General features: G+C 50.9%; 2 protein-coding genes across 2 annotated transcripts; one reads left to right on the plus strand and one right to left on the minus strand.

Annotated features, from left to right (window-relative positions):
- The first annotated feature begins 1017 nt into the window (after positions 1-1017).
- On the plus strand, positions 1018-8244 carry Smg5 (Smg5 nonsense mediated mRNA decay factor). Its single transcript, XM_029110934.1, has 16 exons — positions 1018-1052; positions 1912-2092; positions 2176-2312; positions 2436-2545; positions 2668-3152; positions 3248-3596; positions 3701-3900; positions 4011-4167; positions 4306-4643; positions 6620-6774; positions 6828-6994; positions 7143-7261; positions 7340-7580; positions 7674-7778; positions 7901-8046; positions 8151-8244. Exons 1-14 carry the CDS (start codon positions 1018-1020, stop codon positions 7772-7774), a joined length of 2775 nt encoding a protein of 924 aa, XP_028966767.1. The 3' UTR covers positions 7775-7778; positions 7901-8046; positions 8151-8244.
- On the minus strand, positions 4737-6335 carry LOC100902930 (coiled-coil domain-containing protein 115). Its single transcript, XM_003741387.2, has 4 exons — positions 5978-6335; positions 5496-5697; positions 5215-5409; positions 4737-5089 (listed from the first exon to the last, which is right to left on the minus strand). The coding sequence occupies exons 1-4, from the start codon at positions 6151-6153 to the stop codon at positions 4886-4888; spliced, it is 777 nt and encodes a 258-aa protein (XP_003741435.1). The 5' UTR covers positions 6154-6335; the 3' UTR covers positions 4737-4885.
- Positions 8245-8925: the final 681 nt, after the last annotated feature.

Below are 8925 nucleotides of genomic sequence, written 5' to 3' on the forward strand. Positions count from 1 at the left end.
GGAGTTTTTTTTTCAATCGACATAGCACAGACCATGGAGCCGACCCTTCGGCTCAGCATCATGGATGGAATAGTCAGCTCACGTACCTGAGCCTCCGAGTAACCCTGAATTCTAACCGCGCCAACTCCGGCATATGCCACTACGTAACCCATGCTGGACCACGTGATTGTTGGACCTCAGTAGCCGTGGCGGAATAAACAGTCCGATCATCTGCTGACACGGGAAGCCACGATAAAGCATCGACAGCCTTCCGCGAAGAGACATCTTCCCCACGCTTCCCTATATTGACCTTGGAGTAATTCGTTGAAACCAGGAGAAAAGCCTCGAGACAAAGGCGAATCGCCAAGAAGAGAAACTTTCATGCATGTTCTTTCATGAACTCCGAGACTAGTTCAAAAGGGGTCTTTCCTCTCGGGGTCACCGCTTAGCTCTTGTCGAGGCTCAAAAATGTCTTGCTAGCGCTTCTTCTCGGTCGAGTCCAGATTCCGCAATCAGCGCCCACAGCGCCCGTTGGCAGAACATCATGCAGCAGAGATCATCAACGAAGGATTCGTCATCATCCCTCCACCAGCTTCCCTTGATCATTCGCTTTCGGTTCACCCCCGAATATTCAGGCATGAATGTCGTCGCTCAAATCTCCCCGATCCGCAGCGACTCTTTTCCATTCTGACCTGCGTCACTCAATGGAGATGTCTTCCATCAAGGCCGCAGTGCTATGGCGCCGCTGCTGGAATATTGGCGGCGGGCAGCATCTAGCAGCCGCCACCGCAAATACTAGCAGAGGATCAGCGCAACAACAACACGCAAAAGTGCGAACCATAACATTCTCACTCGTTCGTGTGAATTGATCAACCTTCCTCAACCCCGAGAACGGAGAGATGCCAGCATATAAAGCGGATGCGTGCCTGTTGTGATCCATTTCCCATTCAGTGACTATGCGCGAGTTCGAGACTAGCGAAAACGGGTAATTTTGTTCGATTGGCTCGACTTCGAGTGTAAAGCAAAAAAAACAACGAAATGGAGATTACGGAGTCGACTAAGAAGCACTACAGGTGAGATTTCATGTCGTAGGGGCTTCCAACGACTTACGAAAAGCACCCAAAATAATGTCACAATTCCGACCATCGAGCCCTCGAGTCGTCGATGTCTATCCAAGACATCCGATCTTGCTGCGCTGCATATTTTTTTACTTCGAATGGAAATCGTGCAGAACAGAGATAAGCGATGACTTGGATCATTCTTGATGAAGGTGACAGAAACGGTCTACTATTGGCATCTCGGGTCTTCTGATGGGATTCATGGGTCCGGGCTAATTTCGGGATCGACGGAGCTTGCATGTCGAGCGAATGCGATTGCGAGCTTTGCGAAATACCTAGCGTCTCCATATTCGTGGGAAGCTCCTCCTATGTTGCTCCGACATGTCTTTGAGACGGGTTGAAGTTTCATCCGTTACGTGCTGCGACCTGCGACCGGGAGTGCTGTCTGGGGTCGATCCTGCCTCCTGGGGGCCGACAAGCTAAGCGGCTCAAACTTCCGTCCTCGAGAAGTCCTATCCTCGAGAATGTTATCAATCGTAATCACAATTGCCCCGTCGCGTCGTCGAGAACCCTCGACGAACCTCGATCATCTAAACTCGCGAGACTGCGATACGCAGGATCCTAATGCCTCTCTGTGTCTTGAGGGAATTCCGGGGAAACCTCGCAGAAGCACTAGATCAGGGCACCTACGTAATCAAACCCCTCACGCAAACCTACGTCACCGACACCCGATGAGGCAATCGGGAATTAATCTCAATAACTGCGGGAGACTGTACTCATTCCCACAGCGGGGAATCCTCCGTGACCGCCTCCAGAAGGCGGACAGAAGTATTTCTCTGCGCAATCAAGCAATAACGGGCTCATACGATTCCAGGGCTTTGGGAGAGGTGGTGCGACGATGCGACGCATCGAAACAAGATCTTCTCCTGCGACAACAGTTGCGAGACTACGCGGAGAAAGCGTTATTCGGCGCGCCGCTCGAATTCGGGCGCAAGGCTGAAGACGCTCTCTGGAGGAAAGCCTACTACGAACCACTCACCTACTTCAAAACCCGGGTACGTTGAGCTTCCCCCTGGATCGGTGCTGCGAATTGTAGATGGCAGAGCGCGGAATAATTATTTCTTCCGTGATCCCTCAGAAAGAGAAAAGTTCTTGGTCGCTCGCCGCGATACAGCAGCTGTTGAGTTCGGGTCTCGGCGCCTATCATCGGATATTAATCCGTTTGGAGGACGAATTCGGCGTGCCCTTGTCTGGCATCATGGACGTTTCCCTGAGGTGGGTGGAGCGAGCACGATGATTTAAGTCGCGAAATTTGATGAGACGATCAAAAAGATGTTAACTCTGCATTCCGAGTCGTAAATCTGACCGTAAAGAAATCCCGACGCGTTTCAGACCGAGCGAGTCGATGGGACGTCGGCTGGATGAGTTTCCCTCCGATAAAGTACATGAGATGAACGAGTGGGCATTACAGTGTGCTCACCGGTGTCTCATAGCCCAGGGCGATCTCGGTGAGTGGAATTCGGCGAGATTCCGGTACTTCTCGACTCTCTTGCTCGAAGCGAATGTATGCTTCAACCTTCTAAATGACATATTGAAGCCTACCCTAAGTCGACGTTTTTCTCCATGTCAGAGCGATACCTGCACGAGCTTGGCGGACAGCAAGACTCCTGTTCTCACCGTCTGTCTTCTCTGAGGTTCTACCAACAAGCAATACTCCTCCAACCCCGAGTCGGCCAGCCCTACAATCAGCTGGGTACTCTCGAGGGCACAACCTTGTACAGCTTGCGATCGCTGTATTATTTTTTGCGGTGCCTCCTAAGTCCTGAACCCTTCATCGGAGGAGCTTCAAACCTCAAGGCGACCTTCGACAAGAATCGCGTGGCTCTGCAGAAAGCTCGCAGCACCGCCCAATCAACGGGGAAGGATCACGAGGAGCTGCACGTGAGGAGTTTCATCGTTATCGTCGAGTCCCTCTGGAATGAGGAGGTCCCCGACAGGTCGACGGTGTCCACCGTCATCGACGTCCTGAAAGTCGAGAGTTTCCAGAGCGGCGTTCTTTTCTACTGCGTCCTCGTGCTACTCGCCGTAGATGAACGTATGAGGAACCTCCATAGGGTAAGACAACGGCCAAATATGTAGCTTGCGATCCGTAGACAACGACAATAATCGGTCGGTAAACGAGCCGGAGCTAATCACGGTCCATCATTCAGGATGAGACACATACCAACACCAAGACTGTGAGAGAGCTGATGACTGTTATCAGCACCAGGATGATCCTCGAGGTTTACCACAACCTCTGCATGAAAACCTGCCTCGAACATCCGTTCTCTAACGATGCGCCGGCGGTGAAACCGGTAGAGACTATTCCCGCTCCAGGGGAGGGCATAATCCCAAAGCGTCCGAGGGCAAAATACAGACGCAGACGTAAGGCCTTCGGGGACAGCTCTGACGAAGAGAATGATGATCACGAGATCATCAGCTTCGTCGAATCGGCGACGAAGATGACGGCGAAGCAGGCTGACTCTCGTCGTAGAACCAGACCCGGTTCCAACGGCTCAGGTACGGGCACGAACATCGATCAGAATGACCGAATTTCGAGTCAGGGCGACCGAAGCAGTAGAGGACATTCTTCGAAACGATCCGAGCCTTACTATGAATTTCAGACGGCCAGGGAGACGAACAAACCCCGTCGGAAACATCCGAAGAAAGTTCCGTCGATTCCGAAGACGATTTCTCATCTGATGATGAAGTCGCATCAGAGGCTGAAGGGAAGCGAAGCGTACACAGTTCATCCCCGGTCAATCAACTCTCTCGAGAATTCACTGTCAACTCCTCTCTGAGCTGCAGACAGCTGGTCAAACAGGTTGGAAGTCAATTCACGTATTCTGAATCTAGAGTGCTGTCCGCTTGTCGACTACGTTTCGTGTGACTTGACGCCGATCTCGCGGATTCTCATCACCCGTCTCATCTTAGGTGATTTCTGAAAGAATGATGGGAGCTATCAAACTCTCCCTGGACTGGATGCTTCTGGATGCCGCGACGAAGAATATCGACATGTGCTTCATCAAACGGGCGTGTGATTTCTCGAACCTCGTCTCCGTTCTTTTGCACAGAGTCATGGGCAGCTCCGGTACGTCCCCCCACAGAATTCACCCCTCCTCGAATCTTTCCACAAGCACAATTTTGGCAGAGCTCATCGTTCCCTAAATAGATCATGGAACGAAAAGCATACCATTACTTTGCTGAAGAGCAGACGGTCTAATTGCAGACGGCACAATCGAGCATGTTCGTAAGCAGCTGACTCGCTTGACATCGAAGGGACTCGCCCTGAATTCTGTCCCACTCCCGGAAGACATTCAGTACTCGCTGCTGATGGATCGCTTGCAGAATAAGCCGCCCCTCTCGAATGCCGTTCTGCTTCAGAGCTGGGAGAAGCGCTCTCAGGTCTCTACAGATGGCCAGAGATCCGTTTTCCGTCTGCACTACATCAACGATGTCATCGGCAAGCTCTGTGAGCTTCTCCCAAAAACTGATGTCTCGATAATCCCGGGTCAGAGAATCATCCTCCAAGATCACGTTCTGGAATCTCTCAAAGCTCAACTCGAGGTGAGTCCACCCCGAAACTTGACAGTTAAAACCGCTCGCCCAATCGCACTTGGCTCGGATTTGATCGGAAGAAAATCACGATTCGCGATAGACAAAAAGGGAGTTTAGATAGTTTATTATGGAAGAGTCACAGTCTCGCGAGTGCTTCATTGAACGATCTTGAGCTCCAATACGGTCAACAAATGGTCAACAACAAGTCGGGAAATAGTTGGAGAAATCATCCGCTTCCGATTTTCACAATTCTATTTATCGTTGACGGCGACGGATTTACTTTGTTCTGAAAGCTTCAAATCCCTGAGGTTCTTATCGAGACTCCCTGAGTTCCGTCGAAGTTTTTGGAAACGATCCAGCATGGTCGAGAGCTCATTTTGCTGAGATGCTATTTCCGCAAGGATCTCCAACGCTCGATCGAAGCACTGCTTGGAGCTCCGAAGAGAAGTAGGAACCTGGAGGAGGACGAATGCAATTCATCAGGATCTATCGGGTTCGGAGCGGCGCGGAATTTCCCACCCGCTGTCGCTCATCATCACCTCAGACACGAGGTCGATGAGCCTGACGAAGAATGACTCACCAAAATTCCGAACCACCGAAGTGGATCGTTGGTGCTCTGACTGTTCCTCCGACTCTGATCTGAAGAGTACCCGGAGACTGATGACGTATTCCCATTCGATGAATGTCTGTCGTCTAGAAGTGACGAACTCGACTTGTCGTTGTCGGATTCTAGCGAATCTCGCTGGATCGAACCGGAACTACCCAAGGAAGGCACCTGCAGAAATGCGATGACGTCAAGCTCAGGTAGAGGAACGCGGTTGGAGCCGGGAACGATTCCGTCTTGAAATTCGCTGAACTTACCTGACGGTTTCTCAGCTGGGCTTCTTCGTGATTGAGTGTTCTGTTCGCTTGAGTCGCTGGCGGTTGTAGATGGAATCGTGTGAGGACGTTGTCATTTTGTGCGGAGCCGCTACTCGGGAGCTCACATGACACAGGTTCACAGCTAATGCGCTTCGAAGCTTCCATGTGGCCCAAATTGAACGAGAGGGACGAAATCGTGGATCTTTGAAAGACAAATTTCTAGTTAAGTGTACCTCCTTCAGAAGAATGAAGGCAATCCGCGTCCTTGAGAAATCGTAGTCGGAGTTCGAACATTCTGATCAGGCCCGTCTTCAAGGAATTACGTCTGATGACGATATCCCTCCGACGCTCAAGGACGCGACGGGGCTTCGTAATGGACTTTCAGCCACCGATACCTTCCCCCGAGATGAAACCCTACGGATGTTCAAGACCGTGTCTGGCATTTCCGCGTTTGATCCGAATCTATCGGGCCAACTTCTTACCTGGGGCCGCCCGTAGCGTAACGTGCTCTGGCCAAGTCGATCATTCCAGTCTCCATGTATTGATTGAGCTCATTCCTGAGAGCGATGATGGAATCAAGTTTTTCCACTGAGCGGATCAGCAAACTGTCCATATCAGTGTCGCAATCCGTGCTATCCATTCCGAGAGTTTTCGACATAGGCGTCGGATTTTGACAATTCAACTGAACACGAATAAATGCAGCATAGGATGAGAATGATCAAGTAGCGTCGAGCCGACGCATGGATGTGGCCTCGGTTCCCACGCGAAGCTACGAGCCTTATCCTCGGAGCAGGTTGCCGTCCCGACTGTCCAGTCAGCTGACATCAGAGAGCGCCATTTTTGTTTAGACTGTGAGTCAGATGGAGTGGCGCGCTTTTCGAAAACGCCACGGCGGCGCCGACCTTCGGGACCCTGGATGGGAAACTCCTTCCGAAGTTCCTCCAGCTCATCGGTCCAGTCCATTACAAGTTTGAGTATCTGAGGTGAAATTCGCGAGCCTCAGGAAGGGATCCGATGTGATACGGATTGATCCTGATCGATATCACGAGCAGGAGCACCCGTACTCCCCGTGGGGGAGAATTCAGAAACTCGATGTCAGTAAAGGATTTTTCTGTTCATTGCAGAAGTCCCCGCTTCCGGCTTCCTGTCAGAAAACCACGCGACAACAAGGTCTGATGAAGTCGATGGCTCATGCGTGGCTGCAGCACGAGGTGCGAGGGCTCGAAGAAAAGTTGGATGGCAGATCCCTTCGTAACTCTCTGCCGATTTCATCCAATGGGTGAGTGCTCTCATTCGAGGAGAGAGCTCGCAATTCCAATGACCGAGATCAAGTCTGATTTCTTTTTCATCGGATTCCAGGAATCACGGTTCGAAGAAATCGATCAAGTACACGAACAGCCTGTATACCGTCGTGGACGCATCCGTACTCGCTCATCATCTGCCTCTGATCCGGAACATGGTCGCATCACGGAGCAGTATTGTTGTAATCCCGAAATGCGGCAAGTAGTCAACGATCCCCATTCATATTATTATATATAATAATCAACATCATCAATTCATGGAGCGTATCCCGAGGGGAGACGTACCTGAGGTTACCGATTTACGCGAATTCATCAAACACTCCTGACGTGAAGCCTATAATTTCAGTTGTCAGCGAGCTTGACGAAATGAAGAAGGATGTCGCGACCGCACGCGACGCCAATCGATGGCTGTCGTCTGAGCTTCCGAAAGGTCTCCGATACTTGCGAGTTCAGAGAGCCGAAGAGGTGAGTGTTTACGTCCAGTGGAGCAGCAGTGCCGTTCTTCTCCGAGTCATCAACTCATCTCCGCCCTCGTGTCTGCAGGCAACTCCGATTGCGGTCCTGAAGTACCCGAAAAAGAAAGACAGGGACGCTTGGAAATTGTTTCAAATCCTTGAATGTTGTCAGTACTTCAATGGGAAAGGGAACTTCGGACCCCTCGAGGTGAATAACAACTCCAACGGGAATAAAGACGGAAGCAGCTCAACCGCACTCGTCAGTTTCCTCTATTCGAAGCCTGAAAGTCAACTTCCGGCAAACGTAACCTCATTAACAGAGACTCTCGGTAAGTTTCCGCCTAAGCAAAGACCGTCAGATCTCATGAAAATCTATGATCTCGCGAGGATTTTTGCTTCAGGACGGTGCTGTGTTTCTGCAGGTATCAAATTGTTGGACGTGAACGCTCTCGCCGTCGTGAACGATTCGAAACACTTACCCCCGAAGTATCGGGAGTCGAAGGCGAACAAACAGACTGGATGATAAGGTTAGCGTGATAGTTCGAGAAAAGGAAGCGAATTGCCAGTGAGCGCTCCTGAGGTTTTCGGTGATTCGAGTCCTCGATAGAATCGCTCGCCTCGTACTCACGAACAAATTCTCTTTTGCCAGACCCCGAGGCATCATCGAATGTGCTCCGATCATTTCTGCATAACATACCGCTCGTCCCATAGGATATGGGCTTCCAAGGCTCTTTGATGACGGAGTGAGGTCACGAGCTCCGTCGAAATCTAGCCTCCCGCTCACCAAGAGAGAAGGTATTCACGGTTCACCCGATGGGATGGCTGAAGACCACCACTGGTTACGAAGTCAGAATGGATTCCGCCGCGGGAGCACCGTTCAATCCGATTCTCCTACACAGATTTCAGAGAACCGAAGTAGGAAGGACAACGACTTCCATCGAAACTCGAGACCGAGACGGAACGATGTGCGACCCGACGATGGGTCCGTCGTATTGCCTTCAGTAAACGAGCAAGTTATTCAAGTCAACAAACAACAAGACATTTAACAGTCGTTCCCACGAACCACGCTGAGGGAAACCTCTCGACGAGGTGAACGCGATTCGATGCTTGAAGCCCGGTGCTTATCACATCGAATCGCTGTGACATCTGTATGAAAGCGCCAATAAATGTTGTCATCTGCGGTCAGCTCGGTGCGAATCGCTCTGTGGCGTTCGATGTTGTGCTCAAGTCCCGTGCACATCGACTTCACAGCATTGCGATGAGAGCTTAGATTCGACCCAATGAGAATCGTTCCTCGTGGGTTTTGATCCATTTATCCTAAATGGATAATTGAAAGCATCAGTAGGTGCGGTGCGCTCGGGTCGGGGCTGTCCTGATAAACGATCGAGCCGTTGACGGGATGACTCGATCCGAGGGTCAAAACCCAGAATATGAGAATCGACAAGTCCTCACGTTCCACATACCTCTGTCAGACAAGATTTAGTCTGCGCTTCAGACTCGCGAAAGAGAGAGGAATCAAATTATGGAACCATTGGGAAAGAGATATACCCTCAATCCAAAGCTGGATTTAGACCCAGAAAAGCTTCTCTGTTTCATATTCGCCGACGATTTTCTTTTCTCGGGGCTCCCCCCCGATCATTCGATTACTGGTCCCGCATCGATACTCGGCGAATA

Source organism: Galendromus occidentalis, unplaced genomic scaffold (assembly GCF_000255335.2).
Source record: "Galendromus occidentalis unplaced genomic scaffold, Mocc_1.1 scf7180000077170, whole genome shotgun sequence".
NCBI lineage: Eukaryota > Metazoa > Arthropoda > Arachnida > Mesostigmata > Phytoseiidae > Galendromus > Galendromus occidentalis.

Bases quoted from the DNA above. Each gene is read 5' to 3' on its own strand.
- Smg5 (XM_029110934.1), top strand. From the start codon at position 1,018: ATGGAGATTACGGAGTCGACTAAGAAGCACTACAG. The intron at 3,153-3,247 runs GTAAGACAACGG...TCCATCATTCAG, and splicing joins GTATGAGGAACCTCCATAGG to GATGAGACACATACCAACAC. The intron at 3,597-3,700 runs GTACGGGCACGA...TATGAATTTCAG, and splicing joins ACCCGGTTCCAACGGCTCAG to ACGGCCAGGGAGACGAACAA.
- LOC100902930 (XM_003741387.2), bottom strand. From the start codon at position 6,153: ATGTCGAAAACTCTCGGAATGGATAGCACGGATTGCGACACTGATATG. The intron at 5,410-5,495 runs GTAAGTTCAGCG...GCATTTCTGCAG, and splicing joins CCCAGCTGAGAAACCGTCAG to GTGCCTTCCTTGGGTAGTTC. The intron at 5,090-5,214 runs GTGAGTCATTCT...GTCCTCCTCCAG, and splicing joins TTCGGTGGTTCGGAATTTTG to GTTCCTACTTCTCTTCGGAG.